Below are 27,472 nucleotides of genomic sequence, written 5' to 3'. Positions count from 1 at the left end.
CTTGCTCACACAGATACAATTGATAGAGTCCTCATGAACATGAACAGTGTAGTTTAATGTCACAGCACATTTAGTACAATTCAAGTCTCTTAAGTACAGGCTTTATAAACAGTACAGCTGCTTCTTAGAGGCACATTGACTAACAGTCTCTTTTGATAGCATATTTCAGCACAGATCAAGACACTTTACAAAGGCACAGCAGTCCACAGTATTCCTTCTAGCTCAGTGTAATGGAGGAGGGGGGAGGGTTTGCTGAGGGAGATTATCCCTGTAACACAACTTCTTCCATTCCTTATTTCCTGCTCCTGATAGACTTTCTGAACTAGCAGAACAGGGGATAGCCCAACTCCACTCTGTAATGGAATCCTGTGTCCCTATGGTTCACTTGAATGAACTTTTGTGAGAGATCACTCAACACTCATCCCATTGGCTGCTGCCAGAGCAGTAAACAAGTTTCCCACAATCCCCCTGGGGCTCTGCTAACCACTCCCTGCCTCCTGTGACTGTTAACCCCTCTAGTTGCTAGATGCTTTTGAACCACAGCATTTAGCACTATTTTGCATTTCACATAATTACAAAAGGGATGTCCTTATCTTCACCACCATACACTGTGACAACAGCTCCCTTGTCACTGTTCGTGGTACCACAACACATGTCCCAAAGCAAAATTGTAACTTGGATTACAATCAGTACAAGGGGGGTGTAGATCTCTAAGATCTGGCACAACAAGTTAGCTGTGCGCATTGTATAGATGACACCGTACAATGTTTTTGTGCTGTTCTGATCTGCCGGCAATACGGGGACCATCCTTCAGTCTCAGGAGGTAGTCATCAAGGCCGTAATGTTTGGCACTCAGGAAGGTGATGGTTCCTGTTGTGAGTTCATTTTCCCTTTCACCTTTGATGTCTGACGAACTCCCTCTGCTGGTGAAGAGAGGTAGTGAAATTGATTGGGATGGGAAGAACCTGTCATCTGAACAGGCGGAGTGTGATTGGACATCTGGAATTTCTGAGTGGATATAAGGCAGCCGACGCCCTGCAGGGTTTGCTGGTGATCCATTCTGCTCTGAGCTCTGGCAGCCAGTTTTAGTTCCTGTCTACTAAAAGCTAAGTTTTTGCCCTGCTATTATTCCATGAGATTTTGTCTGGTTTCCTTAGTGTTTGTATTCAGCCAGTCCTGGTTGGGACTGGCTGAATTCCATTTTTGTCTCTGATCAGTTGATCTCTTTGCTCTGTTTTCAGAATATACCTGAGTGCTGATATAGTGATTTTGAAGTCTAGCGACTTCAGGGCCTTTTTTCCCCATCAGACGGTTGGGACATTTTTGTAGGGTTTTTTGCAGATTGCAGCCAGCATCTTTTCTGTCCTGTCCTATCTAGTTAGTTGGGCCCCATCGTTTGCTCAGCCTGTCTTTCTGTCTGTGTTTGTGTTTTCATCTGTATTTCACCGACAATACATGTTGGGGGCTGTCTATTGCTTTGGGGTCTGCTCTGGGGCAGTTTAGATTTCCCCTTTCTTTCTTTAGGCTTATGTAGTTCTCCGGCTGTGACGAGGGGTCTAGGGCACCGTAGGAACCCCCCACGGCTACTGTTAGTTGTGGTGAATAGGATCAGGGGTCTGCAATCCGATAGCTACCAACCTCTCCGGTTTTCTGGACTTAGCTTGTATTTTTGTTTTCTCCTCCTCCGGTGACTCATTCATAACAGAATCACCAGCCATACCGCAGATTCTAGGGTAATCAATAGCAGGAAAGAATTGTAAAAAAAAAAAAAAAAAAAGTGTCAGAATTTTTTTTTTGTGTATATTTTTTCCTCTATTTCTCTGAGGCCGTAGGAGGAATTTTTTCTCAATGGAGATTAAGCAATTGTCTGATCATGTGGAGCAGCTTACTGCTGAAGTGCGGGGAATTTCCGCCTATCTTGCTCATTCACATGCTGCTGAACCAAAGATCCCTACTCCTGATGTGTTTTTTGGGGATTGGTCTAAATTTCTGAATTTTAAGAATAATTGTAAATTATTTTTTGCCTTGAAGCCTAACTCATCGGGGAGCTACACTACCCTGGAAGGGGCATGATCAGGACAGCTGCCTTGGTCTTCACTGGAGCCTCTGATGATGTCAGGCTTGTGCAGTAGGTAGCTGCCAGGTGCCACTCCAAAGTGGTGTCTGGCTGTGGCTGCTGATCCCACTGGGGAACAGGACAATAGGACAGGTGTGACTGGCAGACAGGCAGGTGATAACGGTAGGCATGGCTGGTACTTAACAGGTGGGCATGGCTGAGACACTGGTAGGTGGGCACAGCTGAGACACTGGTAGGCAGGCACGGCTGAGACACTGGCAGGAAGGAATGGTGTATGGAATAGGTAGAGACCTGTTCACACAGGAGGTGCAGGTACTGGCAGGAAGGAGTGGTGTATGCAGGAACAGGTTTGGAGCTGTTCACACTGGAGAAAAACGCAAGGCTGTGGAAAGGAGCTGCAGTTGGTAGCAAGAGGTTGAGCAGCATCAGAAGCAGAACAAAGCAGAACGAAGCAGTACCGCAGGAGCGTGGAGCACCAGCAGAGCCACAAGGGTATGGAGCACAGGCAGAGCCGGAAGAGTGTGGAGCAAAGGCAGAGCCACAAGAGTGCGAAGCTCAGGCAGAGCCGCTAGTGTGCGGAGCACAGGCAGAGTCGCAAGAGTTCAGAGCTCAGGCAGACGGAGAGGACACAAGGATAGACACAGCAGGGAAAAGAGCCACAGACAAGGAGACTGACAGACAGAGGTAGGACTGAGTTCAGACAAGGTAATGGTACAAGACAAGGTACAGGAACAAAGACACAGAGACCCGGCTATACTGCCTCCTGAAGGGCAGAGAGGACAAGTATGAGACAAGGCAAGGAACAATAGCACAGGGACCAAGATATTCTGTCTCCTGGAGGGCGGACGGATACAAGGCAAGTCTAGGAACAGGGACACAGAGACCAGGATATTCTGCCTCCTGGAGGGCAGAGCAGACAGGCACAGATACAGGACTAGGAAACAAGCCTCCAGAGAAGGTGAAACACAGAACAGGACCTGGCAACTCAGCAGCAAGATACTAAATGAGTAAAGGCGTTGCTCAGGCAGCTACCACCGGGTGGAGCTGCCCTAAATACTAGAGGCCTCTTGGTAATTTGCCAGGGACACATTAGGCAGGTGGACCCTGATTCCATAAGAACCAGAGAGTTCTGGCGCCGCCCCCCTATGCATACAGCCAGGAAGCATGCAGAGAACATTCAGGAAACAAGAGGCACACAGCATGGAGTCGGCAGCAGACGGAACTCACAGTATGACTTGGAGCAGTGATTAAGTTGGTGTGTGGGGAATGGGAGGCCAAGCAGTGATGCCGGCAGGGTTGTTACACTGCCTTTAGGGGTGCATTATATTAGGGGCTGCAATATACTATAGAATCTGTCTATGGGGGTGCATTATATTAAAGGGAACCTGTCACCAGGTTTGGCTGATAAGAGATACAGCCATCACCTTTCAGGGCTGATATACATCTGTCTCTAAATCGTCCTGTAAGAGGAGAAAAATAACTTTTATTGTACTCACCTGCGGGGCGGTCCAGTCAGAGGTCCAGTCCGAATGCTGTATGTCAGCTCCAAAACGTGATGGCCATAACTTATATAGGCCAAAACTGGTGACAGGTTCCCTTTAAGGGCTGCATTATACTATAGAGGCAGCCTATGGGGGGTGCATTTTATTAAGGCCTGCATTATGCTATAGAGTCTACCTATGGGGGTGCATAAGAGAGCATTAGACTGTGTATAGTGGAGCTATACGGGAGGACTCGGGACATTATAAAATGTAAAGTGAGCACTTACTGTTATAGGGGAACTCAGGTTACTGTGACTCTCAATGGGGCACACAGAGGGCACTATTACTTTCTAGGGGGCAAAACATGGGCACTGATTTGTAGGGCACTTGCACCCGGCATTACTATATTCTAGAGGGTTGCTTTAGAATTTAGAGGTCACACAGCAGGTGCAGTAATAGGGACACATACGGCAGCAGTGGCTCAGTATTGGGGTATCAGCAGGGTGAGGGGTTTGTACAGGTTGGGAAAAGATGGTGACGGGGCTGGAATATGAGATGTGAAATGTGTCTGTGCTGTATTCTCTGCAGCCGAGTCCTGGCTGGAAGAAGTTGTCATATCAGTCTGGGCCAAATGGAAAAGACCGGAAAAATGGTAAGTCATTATCGGTAACTGTGCTGTGACCTCTTATATGCTCCATAGGACTGGTATCTACCACTGACCATATGGCGGTAACATCAATATTGGCCTTTATATAGAGATTATTTTCAGTAACAGCGCAGTCATCTTAGAGGTTCTCCTACATCCACTATTACGGTGCGTTACCCAGCTGTGATCAAGGTCACCTGGTTAGGGGCCACTCAGAAGCTTCACCCCCGAACCAAAACCCTAGATACACCTCTGCTGTTATGTCACTGTTCACACCACACAGAGACCCCAAAAGAGTCTCAGTGCTGAAGGAGTTAATGTCCCCTGCACCCAGTAATCTAAAGCACCTACCTCCACCCGCAGGGCCGCACTCCACATAGAGAATAATGGAGCCTCCAGCACCGACCTCCACCCGCAGAGCCGCACTCCACAGAGAGAATAATAGAGCCTCCAGCACCGACCTCCACCCGCAGAGCCGCACTCCACAGAGAGAATAATGGAGCCTCCGGCACCGACCTCCACCCGCAGAGCCGCACTCTACATAGAGAATAATGGAGCCTCCAGCACCGACCTCCACCCGCAGAGCCGCACTCCACATAGAGAATAATGGAGCCTCCAGCACCGACCTCCACCCGCAGAGCCGCACTCTACATAGAGAATAATGGAGCCTCCAGCACCGACCTCCACCCGCAGAGCCCACTCTACATAGAGAATAATGGAGCCTCCAGCACCGACCTCCACCCGCAGAGCCGCACTCCACATAGAGAATAATGGAGCCTCCAGCACCCACCTCCACCCGCAGAGCCGCACTCTACATAGAGAATAATGGAGCCTCCAGCACCGACCTCCACCCGCAGAGCCGCACTCTACATAGAGAATAATGGAGCCTCCAGCACCGACCTCCACCCGCAGAGCCGCACTCCACATAGAGAATAATGGAGTCTCCAGCACCGACCTCCACCCGCAGAGCCACACTCCACATAGAGAATAATGGAGCCTCCGGCACTGACCTCCACCCGCAGAGCCACACTCCACATAAAGAATAATGGAGCCTCCAGCACCGACCTCCACCCGCAGAGCCACACTCCACATAGAGAATAATGGAGCCTCCAGCACCGACCTCCACCCGCAGAGCCGCACTGCACATAGAGAATAATGGGGCTTCCGGCACCGACCTCCACCCGCAGAGCCACACTCCACATAGAGAATAATGGAGTCTCCAGCACCGACCTCCACCCGCAGAGCCACACTCCACATAGAGAATAATGGAGCCTCCGGCACCGACCTCCACCCGCAGAGCCGCACTCCACATAGAGAATAATGGGGCTTCCGGCACCGACCTCCACCCGCAGAGCCGCACTCCACATAGAGAATAATGGAGCCTCCAGCACCGACCTCCACCCGCAGAGCCGCACTCCACATAGAGAATAATGGAGCCTCCAGCACCGACCTCCACCCGCAGAGCCGCACTCCACATAGAGAATAATGGAGTCTCCAGCACCGACCTCCACCCGCAGAGCCACACTCCACATAGAGAATAATGGAGCCTCCAGCACCGACCTCCACCCGCAGAGCCGCACTCCACATAGAGAATAATGGGGCTTCCGGCACCGACCTCCACCCGCAGAGCCGCACTCCACATAGAGAATAATGGAGCCTCCAGCACCGACCTCCACCCGCAGAGCCGCACTCCACATAGAGAATAATGGAGCCTCCAGCACCGACCTCCACCCGCAGAGCCGCACTCCACATAGAGAATAATGGGGCCTCCAGCACCGACCTCCACCCGCAGAGCCGCACTCCACATAGAGAATAATGGAGCCTCCAGCACCGACCTCCACCCGCAGAGCCGCACTCCACATAGAGAATAATGGAGCCTCCAGCACCGACCTCCACCCGCAGAGCCCCACTCCACATAGAGAATAATGGAGCCTCCAGCACCGACCTCCACCCGCAGAGCCACACTCCACATAGAGAATAATGGAGTCTCCAGCACCGACCTCCACCCGCAGAGCCACACTCCACATAGAGAATAATGGGGCTTCCGGCACCGACCTCCACCCGCAGAGCCGCACTCCACATAGAGAATAATGGAGTCTCCAGCACCGACCTCCACCCGCAGAGCCACACTCCACATAGAGAATAATGGAGCCTCCAGCACCGACCTCCACCCGCAGAGCCGCACTCCACATAGAGAATAATGGGGCTTCCGGCACCGACCTCCACCCGCAGAGCCGCACTCCACATAGAGAATAATGGAGCCTCCAGCACCCACCTCCACCCGCAGAGCCGCACTCCACATAGAGAATAATGGAGCCTCCAGCACCGACCTCCACCCGCAGAGCCGCACTCCACATAGAGAATAATGGAGCCTCCAGCACCCACCTCCACCCGCAGAGCCACACTCCACATAGAGAATAATGGAGCCTCCAGCACCGACCTCCACCCGCAGAGCCGCACTCCACATAGAGAATAATGGAGCCTCCTGCACCTACCTCCACCCGCAGAGCCGCACTCCACAGAGAGAATAATGGAGCCTCCGGCACCGACCTCCACCCGCAGAGCCGCACTCTACATAGAGAATAATGGAGCCTCCAGCACCGACCTCCACCCGCAGAGCCGCACTCCACATAGAGAATAATGGAGCCTCCAGCACCGACCTCCACCCGCAGAGCCGCACTCTACATAGAGAATAATGGAGCCTCCAGCACCGACCTCCACCCGCAGAGCCCACTCTACATAGAGAATAATGGAGCCTCCAGCACCGACCTCCACCCGCAGAGCCGCACTCCACATAGAGAATAATGGAGCCTCCAGCACCCACCTCCACCCGCAGAGCCGCACTCTACATAGAGAATAATGGAGCCTCCAGCACCGACCTCCACCCGCAGAGCCGCACTCTACATAGAGAATAATGGAGCCTCCAGCACCGACCTCCACCCGCAGAGCCGCACTCCACATAGAGAATAATGGAGTCTCCAGCACCGACCTCCACCCGCAGAGCCACACTCCACATAGAGAATAATGGAGCCTCCGGCACTGACCTCCACCCGCAGAGCCACACTCCACATAAAGAATAATGGAGCCTCCAGCACCGACCTCCACCCGCAGAGCCACACTCCACATAGAGAATAATGGAGCCTCCAGCACCGACCTCCACCCGCAGAGCCGCACTGCACATAGAGAATAATGGGGCTTCCGGCACCGACCTCCACCCGCAGAGCCACACTCCACATAGAGAATAATGGAGTCTCCAGCACCGACCTCCACCCGCAGAGCCACACTCCACATAGAGAATAATGGAGCCTCCGGCACCGACCTCCACCCGCAGAGCCGCACTCCACATAGAGAATAATGGGGCTTCCGGCACCGACCTCCACCCGCAGAGCCGCACTCCACATAGAGAATAATGGAGCCTCCAGCACCGACCTCCACCCGCAGAGCCGCACTCCACATAGAGAATAATGGAGCCTCCAGCACCGACCTCCACCCGCAGAGCCGCACTCCACATAGAGAATAATGGAGTCTCCAGCACCGACCTCCACCCGCAGAGCCACACTCCACATAGAGAATAATGGAGCCTCCAGCACCGACCTCCACCCGCAGAGCCGCACTCCACATAGAGAATAATGGGGCTTCCGGCACCGACCTCCACCCGCAGAGCCGCACTCCACATAGAGAATAATGGAGCCTCCAGCACCGACCTCCACCCGCAGAGCCGCACTCCACATAGAGAATAATGGAGCCTCCAGCACCGACCTCCACCCGCAGAGCCGCACTCCACATAGAGAATAATGGGGCCTCCAGCACCGACCTCCACCCGCAGAGCCGCACTCCACATAGAGAATAATGGAGCCTCCAGCACCGACCTCCACCCGCAGAGCCGCACTCCACATAGAGAATAATGGAGCCTCCAGCACCGACCTCCACCCGCAGAGCCCCACTCCACATAGAGAATAATGGAGCCTCCAGCACCGACCTCCACCCGCAGAGCCACACTCCACATAGAGAATAATGGAGTCTCCAGCACCGACCTCCACCCGCAGAGCCACACTCCACATAGAGAATAATGGGGCTTCCGGCACCGACCTCCACCCGCAGAGCCGCACTCCACATAGAGAATAATGGAGTCTCCAGCACCGACCTCCACCCGCAGAGCCACACTCCACATAGAGAATAATGGAGCCTCCAGCACCGACCTCCACCCGCAGAGCCGCACTCCACATAGAGAATAATGGGGCTTCCGGCACCGACCTCCACCCGCAGAGCCGCACTCCACATAGAGAATAATGGAGCCTCCAGCACCCACCTCCACCCGCAGAGCCGCACTCCACATAGAGAATAATGGAGCCTCCAGCACCGACCTCCACCCGCAGAGCCGCACTCCACATAGAGAATAATGGAGCCTCCTGCACCTACCTCCACCCGCAGAGCCGCACTCCACATATATGGTTGCTCTGTGTGCACAGGACCTGTGATGAGGTCACAGGAGGGGAGGAGTCAGGGGTCACATGATCAGGCCCTCAGTGTGTGCAGGACTCTGCTGTGCTGTATTCAGCTTTTCTGCTGGAGTTGCTCCTTTAAGAACAGGGAACGTTGCAAACAGTAGAACAATTCCCCCATTAAGTGATTGGAACCTTCCAGATCTGGGAAAGATCTTAGTGATATTACAGGCGGGAGATTCCAAGAGCGCTGGATTTAGGGGTGATCCTGGTGGTGAATGAGCCGTGCGGCCTCCATCTTGGAGAGCGGCCACAACCCCAGACGATGCAGCGGCCGGAGCAATGTTAGTGATGGAGAGAATTTCTGCGAGCAGCAGATTAATGAAGAATGTTTTACCGGAACCTCCTGGGGCATCAAGGAAAACCCGTCTCCCATCTCCACAGGTTGTAGTTATTATAGGGAGCAGGGTTAGAAGATGAGGTGGAGCGTGAGTGAGGGTCGCCTCCTGCAATGTCCCAGGGTGGAGCATCTTCCATCAGACCACGCAGACATCTCTACATTTCTGCTTTCTCAGACAAGATGAGGTGCAGAGGGGACATTAATGAGGGAAAAATGGACTTTACTGAATTTACCAAATGGCGGCAATAAAACAAAGAGGGAAAAATGTTGCGGGGTCTGAATCCTTTCCGTATCCCCTGTATTCCATGGTTTCCCTTCATAGGAGCCTAAGGACTGACAGTGTGACGTGCGCCTGTGAAGACCACCACCCGCTACGGCCTTACATTGGGGTCGGCTTGTTTCCTGGTGTCGGATATCTCCATAATCTATACGTCTTAGGCTAGTTTCACACTTGCTTTTTTTTGCAGCGCGTTTTTCCCGCAAAAAAATGCATTGAAAAAACGCATACAAAAGCATACAACTGCTGCGTTTTTTTCAAGCATTTTTATGAGCATGCATGAAAAAAACGCAGCGTTTTTAAGCGTTTGTATGCGTTTTTAGTGCGTTTTTACCACGTTTGCGTTTTTTTCCAACATTTTTAGGTGGCCCCTCACACTACCCAAACCATGACTTTACTAACCCTAACCCTGACCCTAACCCTGACCCTAACCCTAACCCTGACCCTAACCCTTAACCAAATCATACTTAACCCTAACCCAAACCCTAAACCCTAACTAACCCTAACCCTAACCCTGACCCTAACCCTAACCCTAACCCTGACCCTAACCCTAACCCTGACCCTAACCCTTAGCAAAACCATACTTAACCCTAACCCTGACCCTAACCCTAACCCTAACCCTGACCCTAACCCTTAACCAAACCATACTTAACCCTAATCCTGACCCTAACCCTGACCCTAACCCTAACCCTGACCCTAACCCTTAACAAAACCATACTTAACCCTAATCCTGACCCTAACCCTGACCCTAATCCTTAACAAAACCATACTTAACCCTAACCCTGACCCTAACCCTAACCCAGACCCTAACCCTGACCCTAACCCTAACCCTAACCCTGACCCTAACCCTTAACAAAACTATACTTAACCCTAATCCTGACCCTAACCCTGACCCTAATCCTTAACAAAACCATACTTAACCCTAACCCTAACCCAGACCCTAACCCTAACCCTAACCCTGACCCTAACCCTAACCCTGACCCTAACCCTTAACAAAACCATACTTAACCCTAATCCTGACCCTAACCCTGACCCTAACCCTTAACCAAACCATACTTAACCCTAACCCTGACCCAAACCCCAACCCTAACCCTGACCCTGACCCTAACCCTAACCCTAAACCCCCTTAACTAACCCTAACTCTAACCCAAACCCCTAAATTCCATGGTTAAAAAAAAAAAACGCTGGTGCAAAAAAACGCATACATAAGCATGCCAATGCGCACATATGCGCACCCATAGGCTATAATGGCCATTTTTAGCGCAAAACGTGCGCATATGTGCGCATGCGCTTTTTTGCAGGGCCAAAAAATGCAACATGCTGCGTCTGGAAAATACCAACGCATACCCCAAAAAAACGCAGCGCATGAAAATCGCATACATGCGCATGGCAGCGCGCAGGTATGCGCACCCATGTTAAATATAGGGGAAAAAACGCATGCGCAGGTTAGCGTTTTTTTCCAGCGCTAAAAAACGCAAATGTGAAACCAGCCTAACACGCTGAGAGGTAGACGTTACTATCTACCATCTGCACTCCCTCCTGGCTCTTCATCTTTCTCTCCTTTTTCCTTTCCCCCTCTCCCTTTTTTCCATACAGTTGTGGCCAAAAGTATTGACACCCCTGCAATTCTGTCAGATAATATTCAGTTTCTTCCTGAAAATGATTGCAAACACAAATTCTTTGGTATTATTATCTTCATTTAATTTGTCTTAAATGAAAAAACACAAAAGAGAATGAAGCAAAAAGCAAAACATTGATCATTTTACACAAAACTCCAAAAATGGGCCAGACAAAAGTATTGGCACCCTCAGCCTAATACTTGGTTGCACAACCTTTAGCCAAAATAACTGCGACCAACCGCTTCCGGTAACCATCAATGAGTTTCTTACAATGCTCTGCTGGAATTTTAGACCATTCTTCTTTGGCAAACTGCTCCAGGTCCCTGATATTTGAAGGGTGCCTTCTCCAAACTGCCATTTTTAGGTCTCTCCACAGGTGTTCTATGGGATTCAGGTCTGGACTCATTGCTGGCCACCTTAGAAGTCTCCAGTGCTTTCTCTCAAACCATTTTCTAGTGCTTTTTGAAGTGTGTTTTGGGTCATTGTCCTGCTGGAAGACCCATGACCTCTGAGGTAGACCCAGCTTTCTTACACTGGGCCCTACATTATGTTGCAAAATTTGTTGGTAGTCTTCAGACTTCATAATGCCATGCACACGGTCAAGCAGTCCAGTGCCAGAGGCAGCAAAGCAACCCCAAAACATCAGGGAACCTCCGCCATGTTTGACTGTAGGAACCGTGTTCTTTGAATGCCTCTTTTTTTCTCCTGTAAACTCTATGTTGATGCTTTTGCCCTAAAAGCTCTACTTTTGTCTCATCTGACCAGAGAACATTCTTCCAAAACGTTTTAGGCTTTTTCAGGTAAGTTTTGGCAAACTCCAGCCTGGCTTTTTTATGTCTCGGGGTAAGAAGTGGGGTCTTCCTGGGTCTCCTACCATACAGTCCCTTTTCATTCAGACCCCAATGGATAGTACGGGTTGACACTGTTGTACCCTTGGACTGCAGGGCAGCTTGAACTTGTTTGGATGTTAGTCGAGGTTCATTATGCAACATCCACACAATCTTGCGTTGAAATCTCTTGTCAATTTTTCTTTTCCATCCACATCTAGGGAGGTTAGCCACAGTGCCATGGGCTTTAAACTTCTTGATGACACTGCGCACGGTAGACACAGGAACATTCAGGTCTTTGGAGATGGACTTGTAGCCTTGAGATTGCTCATGCTTCCTCACAATTTGGTTTCTCAAGTCCTCAGACAGTTCTTTGGTCTTCTTTCTTTTCTCCATGCTCAATGTGGTACACACAAGGACACAGGACAGAGGTTGAGTCAACTTTAATCCATGTCAACTGGCTGCAAGTGTGATTTAGTTATTGCCAACACTTGTTAGATGCCATAGGTAAGTTGCAGGTGCTGTTAATTACACAAATTAGAGAAGCATCACATGATTTTTCGAACAGTGCCAATACTTTTGTCCACCCTCTTTTTGATGTTTGGTGTGGAATTATATCCAATTTGGCTTTAGGACAATACTTTTTGTGTTTTTCATTTAAGACAAATTAAATGAAGATAATAATAACAAAGAATTTGTGTTTGCAATCATTTTCAGGAAGAAACTGAGTATTATCTGACAGAATTGCAGGGGTGTCAATACTTTTTGCCACAACTGTATAATATGACTCAACTGAAAACGTTCTCATTGACTGTCAGAGGACTTAATGTTCCAGAGAAAAGAGCTCCAGTGTTTTATCAGATGCAGAAACTACACGGACATGTTCTCTCTCTTCAGGAGACCCTCTTTAGGGGCGATCATACACCTCAGTTACTAGCAGATATTATTCATCTTGGAGCCACAGTACAAATGCTGTCTCGAGGTCTAAGGTGCTGAGTATGGGCCGACACAAATCACTGCCGCAGACTATGTTAGAACCACTGTCTGACACGGAGGGGAGGTGTGTGTCTGATAACATCTCCATCTACTCCCAAATTTTGACTTTGACAAACTTCTATCTCCCTAATTGTGACCAAACTAAGACATGCTGTAAATCTAAACAAACTAAAACATTTTGTGGACGGCCTTATCATCATTGGAATTGACTTTAATGTTGGTTAGGACACTTCTTTAGACGCGTCCCTGGGCCGGAGTCACCAATCTGAAACATAAGCAAAAGCTTTACTAAACGTGCTCCGATCTCTCCAACTGGTCGATGTATGGAGGATGCTACATCCAGACATAAAGGATTATACGTATTATTCTCCTTTATACAATACACGGAGCCGTATAGCCCTTCTCTTAATTAGCCATCACTTGCTTACATGGCAATCTACATCTCAGATAGGTCCTGCTATATGGTCAGATCATGCTCCTGTACCCTGTAATCTGACTGTACCGGACTCCAAGGCTTCAGATGTTGGATCAGAAATGATAATCTGCTTTAAGACTCACTCGGTGTCTCAGCCTTTTGTGAGACTATAGACTCCTTATAAAATATGAGCATGATTGTGAGGAGCTGGCCACTCAGGGCCGGATGTAAGAGGTGGGTGGCCCGGGGCCCATTTTTCAAGGTGTTGCAATATGTAATGCAAAAACACAAAATGAAACGAACGCAAGTTTATTTACAAAAATCATTTACGCAGAGTAATTCAGGTAAAATCATTCATTTTTTCCAATCCTTGATTTTCATGCTGCAAAATCACTAATGATGTCACTAAAGTCCAATTCACGCAGTATATCTGACTCGATGCTCATTATAGCCAAATTTACAGGTCGGTCGTGCTTCATGGATGTCCTTAATCGGTTTTCAACTAATTTGAGTTTTGAGAAGGAACGCTCACCACTGCAGTTTGTTACCATCAAATTTAGATAAATCCTCAGAGCTATCTCAATATTTGGGAAAGTGTCCTGCACACCCTTTTCCATGATAAGCTTGAACATGAAAAGTTCAGGGCTGATTTCTTTTGGATCCTCGTCTGTGAATAAATTGGCAAATGTTACAAACTGACACAGTTCATTGATAAATCTAATGTCCAAGTCATCTGAATAAGACCTGATGAGTTACTCTGCTGTGGCCTTAAGCTCGTCTGAAGACAGTTCTTTAAGATGGCTAAAAAAGCCAAATTTGCTTGATATATCTTTATATGCTTGAAAACGTTGGTCAGGAGAAGGGATAAACTGATCAATGATAGGCAAGAAAGCTTCTCTATTTTCAGAAGGGCTGAGTTGTACTTGTGTAAGGGGGTGGCATTGTTATGGACCGTAGAGACAAGCTGCCACCTTAAGAAACAGCACCCCATTGGTTAGAGCAGAGGGACATTCTGCACTTCCCTGCTGTAAAGACTTTTTTGGTCTCTTCTGCCAGCACTGAAGAGGGGAGGGGCTGCTTTTCTGAGTGAGAGGCGAGAGTGGAGATTTCTGCAGGAATGAGATGTGCCTGATCTGTGAAGGAAAGACTTTGCAAACTATTCTGTGGAAAACAAGGTGGCTTTCCTATGCTGCCATGAGGAGCCACAAGGAAAATACAAGAAAAGAATCCAGAGAAGGGAATCCACCATTTCTAGGAGCAACACTGGACCTGCACACAAGGAAAAGACCACGTTGCACAGAGCTTCCAGGAAGAAATGCGCACCATCTTGCAAAGCTGCAGGCCCCTGGGAATGGACTGAGATACCAACGCTACTGTGAGTGTTAACCTCTTCTGTGCACATGCTAGGACTTAGGATAGGCTGCAATAGATAGAGCACGGGAGCCGTGTGGCCTGGTTAGCAAAGGCCAGATAGATTATAGTTAGTGTAGCATCATGCATGAATTTACTGTGTTGTCTTGCCAGTTGGATAAATACACTGAGCTGTTATAATTGGTGCTCCGTGCTGTTTGACAGCCCAGCTAGAGAATATTATCCTTGTAAATTGTCTGTTTCCATAGCATACCCCTGTTTCTGCATTTTCCTAAACACTGCATTCCTTGCCTGTAAATAAATTAACCCTTTGTTGTTTGCACCTCATCTTGTGTACCGTAGTCTCCCTGCATAGCGTTGGTCCCCCGGCCATCGCTTCAAGTGGCACTGCGAGCAGGGTTACTGTTACCAAGATGCAGGCAGCAGGTGGCAACGGCGAGAGTGCTAGTGTTAATGGGGATGCTGTGGGCATTGGTGGAACCCCTGCAAGGACACTCCCTATGGACTCCATATTTATTGTGCTTCCAAAATTTGGCGGCAATAATATGCTTCTGTCTGATTGGGTGTCCCGGCTGCAAAGCACCCTGAAGATTTATAACATCACCACAGACCTTGAAGTGGACGTTGCATTGACTACATTGGAGGGAGAGGCCCGTAAAAACGTCTGTCTACAGCCGGAACTCACCCGTATTAACCTGAAGGAGCTAGTGAAATTCTTGGAAGAGATCTACGGTGAGACTGCTAGAGTGGGACACCTTTGCGCCAAATTTTTCTCTAGACTGCAGTGGGAAGAGAAAGGGATCTCCCAGTATGCGACAGCACTTCAAGAAGTGTTGGAAGAAGTGCAGAGGAAAGAGACGGATGGGCTCGGTGGCATGGGCTCCAAAGACCGGATACTCTGGGAACAATTCATTCTGGGACTGCACAACACATCCTTGAGGAGAGCACTGTCAGAACGGGTCCGTGCAGATCCGGCTCTTTCATTCCATCAAATCATGGCAGAAGCAGTGTCCCAAACCAAGGAGGACAGCTACACGTCTGGAGTGATGCGTGTCCTGGGTGCCAAAACCAAAGGGGACCCAAATCATCAGGAGGCGCGGGTCTAGGTAGTGCAAGACTTGCTGGGGTCTCTTGTCAGTATGCAAGACAAATTAACCCGCATGGAGCAAAGAATGGGAGAACAACAGTCTGACCCATCGTACTCATATAACCACTCTTCGGCACGACCCATAAGGGATCAGTGGGTGCACGCCCCCTCCCGTCAGACATCGGAGACACGAAGACAGGCTCGGGGTGCCCCTCAGTTGAGAGGAGGCATCCAATGCTGGGAATGTGGAGGACACCTTGCCAGAGACTGCCGGAATTATGCTCAAAGCCAGCCGCAGCCACCGTTAAACTACCAACCCCCGCAGTAACATGGCACTCTGTGGGGGAGCAAGAAGAGAAGCCGCTTCTTATCATAATGAACATTTGATTGCTGGGATTCCCATCCTGCATGCTGAATTTGAGGGTGTTCCAGTGGATTGCTTGATAGATACCGGGTCACAAGCAACAACGATGCCAGAATCATATTTCAAGCAGCATTTTCAGGCCCTGGCCAAGCAGGAGAAGGAGACATTAATAATAATAATAAATTTTATTTCTATAGCGCCGACATATTCCACAGCACTTTACATTTCAGAGGGGATTTGTACAGACAATAGACATAACAGCATAAAAATAATTACATAGATTATAACAAATACCAAGAGGAATGAGGGCCCTGCTAGCAAGATTACAGTCTATGAGGAAAGAGGTAGACACGAAAGGTGGGTGGTAACAATAGCCCTGATTGTTTGGACCAGCCATAATGTTAAGTTTGCAACAGTACAAACACAGAGGGCTAATGGATGCATAAAGCATGTGGGAACATGATGCGGGGAACCTGGTTATGGTAAAACTTTTGGCTGTGCCACACAGGGATAGATTAGGTTAATGTGTTGAGGCAATAGGCCAGTCTGAATAAATGCATTTTCAGGGCATGCTTAAAATTGTGGGGATTGGGGACTAATCATATTGACCTGGGAAGTGCATTCCAAAGAATTGGCGCAGCACATGTAAAGTCTTGGAGACGGGAGTGGGGAGTGGGAGGTTCTGATTATTGAGGATGCTAACCTCAGGTCATCAGCAGAACAAAGGGTGCGGGTAGGGTGGTATACTGAAACAAGGGAGGAGATGTAGTGTGGTGCTGAGCCATAGAGGGCTTTGTGGGTGAGGGTAATACGTTTATACTGGATTCTGGAGTGGATGGGTAGCCAATGTAATGACTGGCACAAGGTAGAGGCATCGGTGTAACGATTGGTGAGGAATATGATCCTGGCTGCAGAATTCAAGACAGATTGGAGAGGGGAGAGTTTGGTAAGAGGGAGACCGATTAGAAGAGAGTTACAATAGTCGAGACGAGAATGAATAAGAGAAACAGTAAGAGTTTTTGCAGAGTCAAAAGTAAGAAAAGGTCGAATTCTAGAAATGTTTTTGAGGTGCAGATGACAAGAGCGAGCCAATGATCGAATGTGGGGGGCAAAGGAAAGCTCGGAGTCAAGTATGACCCCAAGACATCGGGCATGTTTCTGGGGAGTAATAGTGGAACCACACACAGAAATAGCAATGTCGGGTATAGGTACATTAGTAGAGGGAGGAAACACAAGGAGTTCAGTCTTTGACAGGTTCAGTTTCAGATATAGTGAGGACATGATGTTAGACACAGCGTTTAGAAAATCGCCGGTGTTTTTTAGAAAGGCTGGCGTGATGTCAGGAGAAGAAGCGTATAATTGGGTGTCATCAGCATACAGATGGTACTGGAAACCAAATCTACTGATTGTTTGACCAATAGGGGCAGTGTACAAGAAGAAGAGGAGGGGGCCTAGAACAGATCCTTGAGGAACCCCAACAGTAAGGGGAAGGTGAGAGGAGGAGGAAGCGGCAAAAGATACAGTAAGGGAGCGGTCAGAGAGATAGGAGGAGAACCAGGAGAGAATGGTGTCCTTTAGGCCAATGGAACGGAGCATAGTGAGGAGGAGCTGATGATCCACAGTGTCGAATGATGCAGAGATATGACATTGATATGGTTGTTTGCTGCCAATCAACAACCGATCCTGGTCACATGAGTCTTGTGGATGAATATTCAAATTTTTGGGCAAAAAGTGGGAAAGAAAGAGATCCTGTTAGTCCCTGAGCCCATCAAAGAAGATGTGCCTGTAGTACTGGGAATGAATATCCTATGAGAACTCGATCAGATGTTTACCAAACAGGGACCCAGTTATTGGAAGAAGGCTGCTACACACAAGCCTACGCAAGAAGCCCTTCAGCAATTGATCCGCCTTTGTGGGATGCAGAAGAGTGTGCCCTCTTATCAGACGATAGGAGTCATCAGGGCCGCAGAGAAAGAGCCTGCAGTCCTGCCTCCTAAGCGAGAAAGTATATTACACCTTCCAGTGGGGACTCATCGCAACCTTAATGGGCTGGAGGTGATTGTTCAGCATGTGTTAGGTGGAGGAGCAGACCAAGAAGTCATGATAGCTCGTACGATATCGGTGGTCCAGCGAGGACATGTGCCCATAAGAGCTTTGAACGTGGGCCCCGGGGAGGTCACCTTGCCGCGAAGGACAAATCTGGCCTGGGTGTACCTACACAAGGGCGAAGTGGTGAGTCAGAAGGAGATGTCTTTATCGCTGAAAGAAGTTTTGGGGGTGGACTCTGGCAGTTGTGGCAGGGCCCAAAGAGATTCCAACCCCGGAGTGGAATCGGCGGGTCATCCTGGATCAAATGGAAGTGGATGTGAAAGCCCTAGGCTCTGAGCATGTGCAGGCAATAGAAGCTATGCTGTGGAAAAATCAGGCCGGATTCACTCGTCACGCCGAAAATTTTGGCTGTACCGAAGCGATCACACACGAGATACCAATCGGGGACACTCGTCCAATTCGTGAATAATACCGGCAAATCCCACCCAAGATGTATCAAGAGGTAAAGACATTACTCGGGCAGATGTTGGATTCAGGAGTAGTGTAAAGTAGTCAGAACCCCTGGACGGCCCCGGTGGTGCTCGTCAAGAAGAGGGATGGGACCATCCGGTTCTGTGTCGATTACAGGAAACTCAATGCTTGCACTGTGCGAGACTCATACCCATTACCCCGCATCGAGGAATCCTTGACAGCGTTGGGGAAAGCCAAGTACTTCTCCACCTTGGACCTAGCAAGCAGATACTGGCAAGAAGCCATGGCAGAAAAAGACAAGGAAAAAACTGCCTTCATACTCCCTATGGGATTGTTTGAGCTTAACCGGATGCCCTTCGGGCTCTCCAATGCACCGGGCACATTTCAATGGCTGATGGAAAAGTGTTTGGGAGACTTTAACTTTGAGGCTACCCTGATCTACCTGGATGACATCGTTGTGTTCTCTGCCTCATTTGAAGACCATCTTGCCCGGCTTGGACAGGTACTTGGAAGACTGCGGGCTCATAATCTGAAGGTGAAGCCAAAGAAATGCCACCTCTTCGAGAGAGATCGAGCACCTGGGCCACATAGTGTCACAAGACGGGGTTCTATTCTCACCGGAAAAAGTGGCTGCTATCCAGAACTGGCCAGTCCCTTGAACAGTGAGGGAACTCCAGGCCTTCCTAGGGCTCGACGGTTTGTCAAAGATTTTGCAAAGGTGGCAGGTTCCCTGAATGAGCTGCTGAGGGGGACCGCCGGAGTGCCGATGACCAAGTGCATCCCTTGGTACCAGGGGTGAGATGAGGCCTTCCAGGCTATAAAGAATGCTCTTACTTCAGACCCGATTTTGGCTTACACCGATTTCGATCAACCGTTCCTGTTGTTCACAGACGGTAGCCTTCATGGACTCGGTGCAGTACTTTCACAAATAAAGGATGGACATGAGAGAGTCATCGGGTATGCTAGCAGGTCCATGCGAGACCGCAAAAGAAACCCCCACAATTACAGCTCTTTCCTGTTAGAGCTCCTGGCCCTGGCGTGGGCCATGACAGAGAAGTTTGCGAGCTTCCTGGCAGGGACCAAGATTCAAGTTCATACGGACAATAACCCCCTGACCCACCTTGAGAATGCAAAATTGTGGGCCTTGGAACAACAGTGAGTGGCTCGCCTGGCCAAGTTTGACTTTTCCATCCGTTATCGCTCTGCCACTGAAAATGCAAATGCCGATGGCCTGTCATGAGTGACGGTGGAAACACCAGTGCGGGGATCTCGATGAACAACTCAAAGAGGAAGAAACCATAGACTTACGTAAGTTCAGGACTAGTGTTGAGCGATACCTTCCGATATCAGGAAATATCAGATCGGATTGGATCAGACCGATACCCAAAAAGTATCGGATATCGCAGATTCCGATACCGGAAACCAATGCAAGTCAATGGGACAGAAATATCGGAATTAAAATAAACCCTTTCTTTCCTTGTAGGTTAATTCCACATGAAGGAAAACAACTAAGAATAATGTAGAATGTATTGGGGGAGGTGGAGGAGACATTAAAGGCATAGAGGTTTAGCCCAATCAAATGGAATAGCAGGAATTAATTTTTTTTAAGACGTTCGGAGTTACAAATATATTGACTATGTTAACCTTTTTTATACTTTGTCAGATATGTATGTTTCACTACTTCCATGCTCTTCACCTTCTTTTTTACTTCTCCCACACTTTCTCCTTCATGATCCTCAGCAGCAGCAGCATCTTTTTCATCAACTTCTTCACCTTATTCATCTTTTTCTTCTTCACCTTCTTCCTATTATCCTTTTTTTTTTTACATTCTTCAAGTTCTTCTTATTCAACTATTAATATTCTTCATATTCTACTTCTTCATCTTCTTCCTATTCTTCTTCTTCATCATATTCTTTTTTGTGACAGGCATTCCTGTAGTTGCTATCTATAAAAGTTTGAAGATTACACCTTCCGTTCTGCCTGTCACAAAAGATTTACAACAGGATTTGTCCGCGTTCAGTTTGGCCTGCAGCAGCAGGCATTTTCCAGGGGCACCACGAGGAGGAATGGACTCACCCCCATACACTGCTTAGTCTTCTTCTGCTAATAATTTAGATAATATCTTTTGCTCTGATTTTTAGTCTTATGCTTAATGTTCTGCTTTTTGTTCTTCTGCTTTTTGTTCTTCTGCTTCTTGGTCTTCTGTCTCTTGTTGTTCTGTATCTTGGTGGTTGTCTTCATGTTCTTTGTCCTCTTGGTCTTTTTCAGGGTCATCTTTTTGGTCTTCTTTGGGGTGGTCTTCAGGGTCATCGTCAGGGAGATCAAGTGTGATTACCAAAAACCATTTCAAAAAGCTAGAACTTGGAAATGTAGCAGAAGGTACAAGAAGGCTGAGGAACTGCCGAGAACCAGCTGACGGTACTGGAACCTGGATGGGTAGCAGAAGGAACAAGAGCCAATGGCACTACCGAGGACCAGCTGATGGTACTGAAACCCGGTTACTAAGCAGGAGGTACCTGTGCCAGAAAGCACTACCAAGGACCAGTAGACGTTGCTGGAACTCAGATACCGAGAAGGAGGCACCTAAGCCAATGACACTGCCGAGAACCAGCTGACGGTGCTGGAACCCGGATGGGTAGCAGTAGCTACAAGAGGCAATGGAACTACCGAGGACCAGCTGACGGTACTGGAACCCGGAGGGGCAGCAGAAGGAACAAGAGCCAATGGCACTACCGAGGAGGCAGCTGATGGTACTGGAAACCGGTTACTAAGTAGGAGGTACCTGTGCCAGAAAGCACTACCAAGGACCAGCAGACGGTTCTGGAACTCGGATACTGAGAAGGAGGCACCTAAGCCAAAGGCACAGCCGAGAACCAGCTGATGGTGCTGGAACCCGGAGGGGCAGCAGAAGCTACAAGAGCCAATGGAACTACCGAGAACCAGCTGACGGTGCTGGAACCCGGAGGGGCAGCAGAAGGAACAAGAGCCAATGGCACCACCAAGGAGCAGCGGATAGTATTGGAACCTGGTTAATAAGCAGGAGGTACCTGTGCTAGAAAGCACTACCACGGACCAGCAGACGTTGCTGGAACTCGGACACCGAGAAGGAGGCACCTAAACCAAAGGCTCTGCCAAGAACCAGCTGACGGTACTGGAACCCGGATGGGTAGCAGAAGGTACCCATGAAAAACAAAGTTGCAAGGCCACGAGCCGGCCGCAGTTACCGAAACCCACAGTCCTACAGGGGGTGCTTGTCCTATTGGCACTACGGAACCAGCCTTTATTGCCAGATCCCGCAGCCCACATAGGAAGCACCTAAACTGCAAGCACCATAGAGTCAGCTAACCCAACCGCAACACGACAGGACAACGTTTTGAAGGCAAAGTGACATTGACACTACCTGGAAACAGCTGGCGTGCTGGAACCAGACTGGGCAGGAGGGAGTACCCGTGCCAAAGACACTGCTGGGAACCAGCTGGCGGTGTTGGAACCCAGGGTCAATAGTACAAACAGTGGAGGCAGAGGCCTAATTGGAGGAAGTTTAAATTCAGTAGTAGTGTGAATGTGGCCAGAGCAGGAGACATTGCTGGACACACAGATGGGGATCAGCTGACATTACTGAACCTCAATAAGACTGGAGCCAATGTTGATTGTGCAGATGGCACTTCTGAGCAGCAACTGGCGGTGTTGGAGCCCAGGGTCAATAGTACAAACATAGTGGAGGCAAAGGCCTAATTGGAGCAAGTTTAAAATCAGTAGTAGTGTGAATGTAGACAGAGCAGGAGACATTGCCGGACACACAGCAGGGGAGCAGCTGGCGTTACTGAACCCCATTAACACAGGAGCTAGTGTTTTTCTCTGTGCAGATGGCACTTCTGAGCAGCAACTGGCAGTGTTGGAGCCCAGGGTCAATCATGGTGTAGGCAGAGGCCTAATTGGAGCAAGTTTAATATCTGATGTTGGGTGAATGTGGAGGTGTGGTGCCCCAGAGGGTTCAGTTGCCACAGAGGTACTGCACCTCCTCCTGAGGTGTGGTGCCCCACCATCCAGGTAAGGTGGGAACTCCTGACCACGCTCCAACATTCACATCCCACACAACACAGTAGTTCAGCAAAGCCACATTGCGGCTCCCTGCTTGGAGTGCAGCAGAGCACCTTTGGTGGCTCCCTGCTTGGAACACTAAATGTGCTGGGAGGTGGGTGGAGTTTAGAATACATAAAAGAGTGGAAAGGTTTAGAATTTCAGGGAGTTCAAAGTCAGTCAGTCAGAGAGTCACTCAGAGAGGAGTGAGGAAAGGAGATCCCTGGAAGAGGGATGGAGGAAGGAGGTGCTGCAGCAGACCTCAGTGACCTGGGTCTGCTGGCACGGAAAAGGAAAGAAGGAGAAAGACATTGAACTGAAACCTGATCTTCCATAAGAAGGAAAGACTAGTACGGAACGTAGTAGTAACAGGGAACAGAGGACGTGGGTTAGAGGAAGAACCCTCCCTAGTGTCATGATCCCAGTGCTGGTTTTTGAGCTGCACGTCAGGGGTTAATGTCTGGAGCTCAGTGCAGGTTTTGACCTGCACACCTCGGGTTAATGATTGTGGCCTCTTTTTGGTTCTGGGAGAGCTTCTTAAACCCCTGGGAACTCCAATCCCTGCCAGTTATACTTTTGCCTTTGGCCGAGTGTGGTGACCTCCGTGTGCCTGTGCCTGTTCATTGTTATAGCTTGTTTATATGGTTCTGACCCCCGTTGTGAGTTTGCCTGTTGATTCGGTACTGCGCTATCCTCTCTGTGTATGACTCATTGCCTGTTATCTGACTACTCTCTGCTCGCCCCTCTTGTACCTCGCAGCTATCTCTGTGTATGACTCATTGGCTACGTCCTGACTATTCTCCCTGTCTATGCCCCTTGGTAACTTTGTCTCACAGTTACCCTGCTAGGAGTTCTCTTGCAGCTCCTAGCTCTCTGGAGCTTTGGCCACGCCCCAGCAGTCACATGCTTCAGGTCTTGTGGGTCTGAAGTAGACACCTACTCGGCTGCTGCCCGCTTCACAGGTATCTTTGAGCACAGTTCGCTTTACTCAGGACACGCGCACTGGCTCAGTGAGCAAGTTCAGTGCAGTGTTCCTGACATTATAACTGACCTTGAAGTTTTTTTTCTCTCCTCACTTCTGCAGCATGGACCCAATATGTGCTTTATCTGAGCAGGTGAAATGCTTGACTCAGTCCCTGCAGAAGCTTAGTTTGGAACACCAAGCTCTGGCTCAGTCCCAACGGCGGGTTGAGGACTCAGTTCAGGGGGTGCTCTCCGCAGGCTTTCAGCAGGTGGGGAATAGAGATGTCATTTTAGTCCCACCTGAATCCCCGGTTAAATTGCCAGATACGTTTGCTGGTAACAAAGATGAATTCAGAGCATTTAAAGAAGGCTGTAAGCTCTTTTTCTCTTTGAGACCCCGCTCCTCGGGGGATGAGAAACAGAGAGTGGGGGTGGTTATGTCCCTGCTTAGGGGGTCCCCACAAGCCTGGGCATTTTCGCTTTCCTCTTCTGCCCCGGAGAGAATGTCTGTGGATGCGTTTTTTGAAGCCTTAGGGCTTATTTATGATGAGCCAGAGAGAGTGCGTTTGGCTGAGGACAAGTTGATGAGTGTCTGTCAGGGGGAGCACTCGGCCGAATGGTTCTATACAGAATTCAGACGTTGGGCAGCCGAGATTTCTTGGAGTGATGCCGCCCTTCCGGGGCTGTTCCGTAGAGGCCTGTGTGAACGTCTGAAAGATGCCTTGGCACTCCATCCTCCACCTGACTCCCTGGAGGATGCCATGACCCAAGCGGTTCGCATGGATCGCAGACTATGGGCTAGAGGCGTTATGCAATGGGAAACACCATTATTCTTCAGTGGAGATGAGACCCGGACTCTTCCTATGGCTATGGAGGTGAGCGCTGTCACCTGTGAGAAGGAAAGAAGACGCCGCCGGGAGAAGCAGTTGTGCTTCTATTGTGGGGAATCTGGACACTGGATTACTGGGTAGTAATCGAGGAGGCTACCCAGACCTTCAGGTACAATTTTCCTCACATGCAAAAATGGTGCTGCAGGTGGAACTGGAACTTGGTAATGGTCCGGTTCAGACTTCTGCTTTTGTTGACTGTGGTTCTGCTGTGAACCTGATTGATACCACAATTATGACTCTTAATAAGATAGAGACAGTCAGGCTTCAGGATCCTGTTAAACTTGTGGCAATTGACTCGTCCCCTCTTAAGTGGGTTCCTCTCATGTGGAAAAACTAAGTTGTCTTGTGCTAGATAACTTGCCTGCAGGACTGGTACTGGGGATGCCTTGGCTTCAACACCATAATCCTACCATTGATTGGGTTACAGGGGAGATCACTCAATGGGGATGCAAGGATAAATGTGGTAACCTGGGTCACCTTGTTAACACTGGTAAATCCGTATCTGTGTCGTCTGTCAGTCTGGAAGGTATTCCGGAGTACCTGAAGGATTTCGAAGACGTTTTTTCCGAAAGTGAGGCTGAGGCGCTGCCACCACATAGACCCTACGATTGTGCCATTGATTTAGTACCCGGAGCCAAGTTACCTAAGGCTCGATTGTTCAATTTGTCTGGGCCTGAGTGCCAAGCCATGAAGGAGTACATAGCCGAGAGTCTCCGCAAAGGTCATATCAGGCCTTCTGTGTCACCTGTGGCAGCAGGATTCTTCTCTGTGAAGAAGAAAGATGGTGGTTTGCGGCCGTGCCTCGACTTTCGGGAACTGAACAAGATAACGGTTAGGAACACTTACCCGCTTCCCCTCATCCCAGACTTATGTAACCAGTTAGCTGGGGCCCAGTGGTTCTCCAAGTTAGATCTCCGGGGGGCCTATAATCTGATAAGGGTTCGGGAAGGGGACGAGTGGAAAACTGCGTTCCTCACATCAGAAGGACTCTTTGAAAACCTGGTAATGCCGTTTGGGTTAACTAATGCTCCTGCTATTTTCCAGAATTTCATCAATGTGCTGTTTTCTGACCTGATAGGCTATTTTGCTATTATTTATTTGGATGACATTTTGGTGTATTCCCCGGACAGCCAATCTCACTTGCAACATCTACAGACAGTTCTCCAGAGACTCAGGGAGGACCAAATGTTCGCTAAATTGGAAAAATGTTCATTTTTTGTTCAGGAACTGTCCTTTTTGGGGTTGATTGTGTCCTGTGAGGGGTTTCATATGGATCCTAAGAAGGTGCTGGCGATCGCTGACTGGGTTCAGCCTCTAGATCTCAAGGGGCTCCAGCGCTTCTTAGGATTTGCGAACTATTATCGGAGGTTGATTAAAGGTTTCTTACAAGTGGTTAAACCACTCACGGATCTTAACCGGAAGGGCTCTGATGTAAAAAATTGGTCTGTACTCGCTAAGGAGTCCTTCTCAGCTATTAAGAAATGTGTCATGTCCGCCCCTGTGTTGGTCCAAGCAGTCCCATCCAAACCATTCATTGTGGAGTTGGATGCTTCTGAAGTAGGGGTGGGGGCAGTGCTGTCCCAGGGTCCGGCCACCCTTACCAATCTCAGACCCTGTGCCTTCTTCTCCAAGAAGTTCTCTTCAGCCGAGAGAAACTATGATGTGGGCAATAGAGAACTTCTTGCGGTCAAGCTGGCATTTGAGGAATGGAGTCACTTTTTGGAAGGGGCGGCTCACCCTATCACGGTTGTCACGGATCACAAAAATTTGGCATACCTTGAATCTGCTAAGAGGCTTACTCCTAGACAAGCCTGTTGGTCACTTTTTTTTCACTATTTCAGTTCTCCATTACTTTTCGACCGGGGTCCAAAAATGTTAAAGCGGATGCCCTGTCCAGAAGTTTTGACCCTGTGTCTCCCCCCGAGCAGCCATCCTCCATTCTTCCCCAAGAGGTGTAGTGGCGGGGGTCTCATCTGAGTTGGAACAAGAAATTCTAAGGGCTCAGGCCCTAGCTCCAGCAACCAGGCCAGGGGATAAATTGTTGGTTCCAGAGTTATTGCGGCCTAGACTTCTGCAGGAGTTTCATGAGTCTAGGCTGAGTGCTCATCCAGGTATCACGGCCACTAGAGAGGCAGTAGCCAGGGGTTTTTGGTGGCCTTCACTAAGGTCCAATGTCAAGAAATTTGTTTCTGCTTGTGGTGTTTGTGCCCGTTCCAAAAGCTCGCAGATGCGGCCGGCTGGGGAACTCATACCTTTACCGGTTCCTGATAGGCCATGGACTCATCTTTCCATGAATTTTATTACCGGCCTTCCACCTTCCAGGGGCAATACCGAGATCTGGGTGGTGGTGGATAGGTTTTCTAAACAGGCCCATTTCATTCCCTTGGCAGCATTACCCTCAGCAGAAACATTGTCAAGGTTGTTTGTGCAGCATGTGGTCCGATTGCATGGGGTACCCCTGAATGTGGTGTTTGACAGAGGTGTGCAGTTTGTGGCCCTATTTTGGAGGGCATTCTGTATGAAATTGGGCATCTCACTCTCCTTCTCGTTGGCATATCACCCGGAGAGTAATGGTCAGACAGAACACACCAATCAATCCCTGGAACAAATTCTCAGGTGTCTGACCTCCGCCAGACAGGAGGATTGGTGTGATTCGTTACCATTGGCGGAATTCGCTTTTAGCAACTGGGTGAGTCAGTCCACCAACATGTCCCCATTCCTGATTAACTATGGGTTTAATCCGCATTTTGGGGAGTTTTCACGGGTGGATTCCGGTTGTCCAGGGGTAGAGGGGTCCGTTCAACGGTTAAAAAACCTCTGGGTTGAAGTCCAGCGTAATATCTCTCAGGCCCTGGGGAGGTACAAATATTTTGCTGACAAAAAGAGAGTCTCGGGTGACATGTTTCAGGTGGGAGAGAAAGTTTGGCTTTCCACACATAACATCAACTTAAAGGTACCATCAGCTAAGTTGGGACCAAAGTTCATTGGTCCGTACGAGATTATGGAGATAGTCAACC

The 27,472-nt window shown here is 49.1% G+C and overlaps 1 protein-coding gene across 1 annotated transcript in view; it reads right to left on the bottom strand.

Moving 5' to 3' along the window:
- LOC141094252 (uncharacterized) overlaps positions 1–4,597 on the bottom strand; it is a 31,006-nt gene extending 26,409 nt beyond the window's left edge. Inside the window, exon 1 of the mRNA XM_073580071.1 lies at positions 4,556–4,597. Coding sequence (XP_073436172.1) covers positions 4,556–4,582 — 27 coding nt within the window. The 5' untranslated portion in view covers positions 4,583–4,597. The remainder of the gene's footprint in view (positions 1–4,555) is intronic.
- Positions 4,598–27,472: the final 22,875 nt, after the last annotated feature.

Source organism: Dendrobates tinctorius, unplaced genomic scaffold, assembly GCF_039654945.1.
Source record: "Dendrobates tinctorius isolate UK_male_01 unplaced genomic scaffold, ASM3965494v1 ptg000063l, whole genome shotgun sequence".
NCBI lineage: Eukaryota > Metazoa > Chordata > Amphibia > Anura > Dendrobatidae > Dendrobates > Dendrobates tinctorius.
Note: the sequence above shows the minus strand (reverse complement) of the source record. Positions and strands in the feature narration are given on the sequence as shown.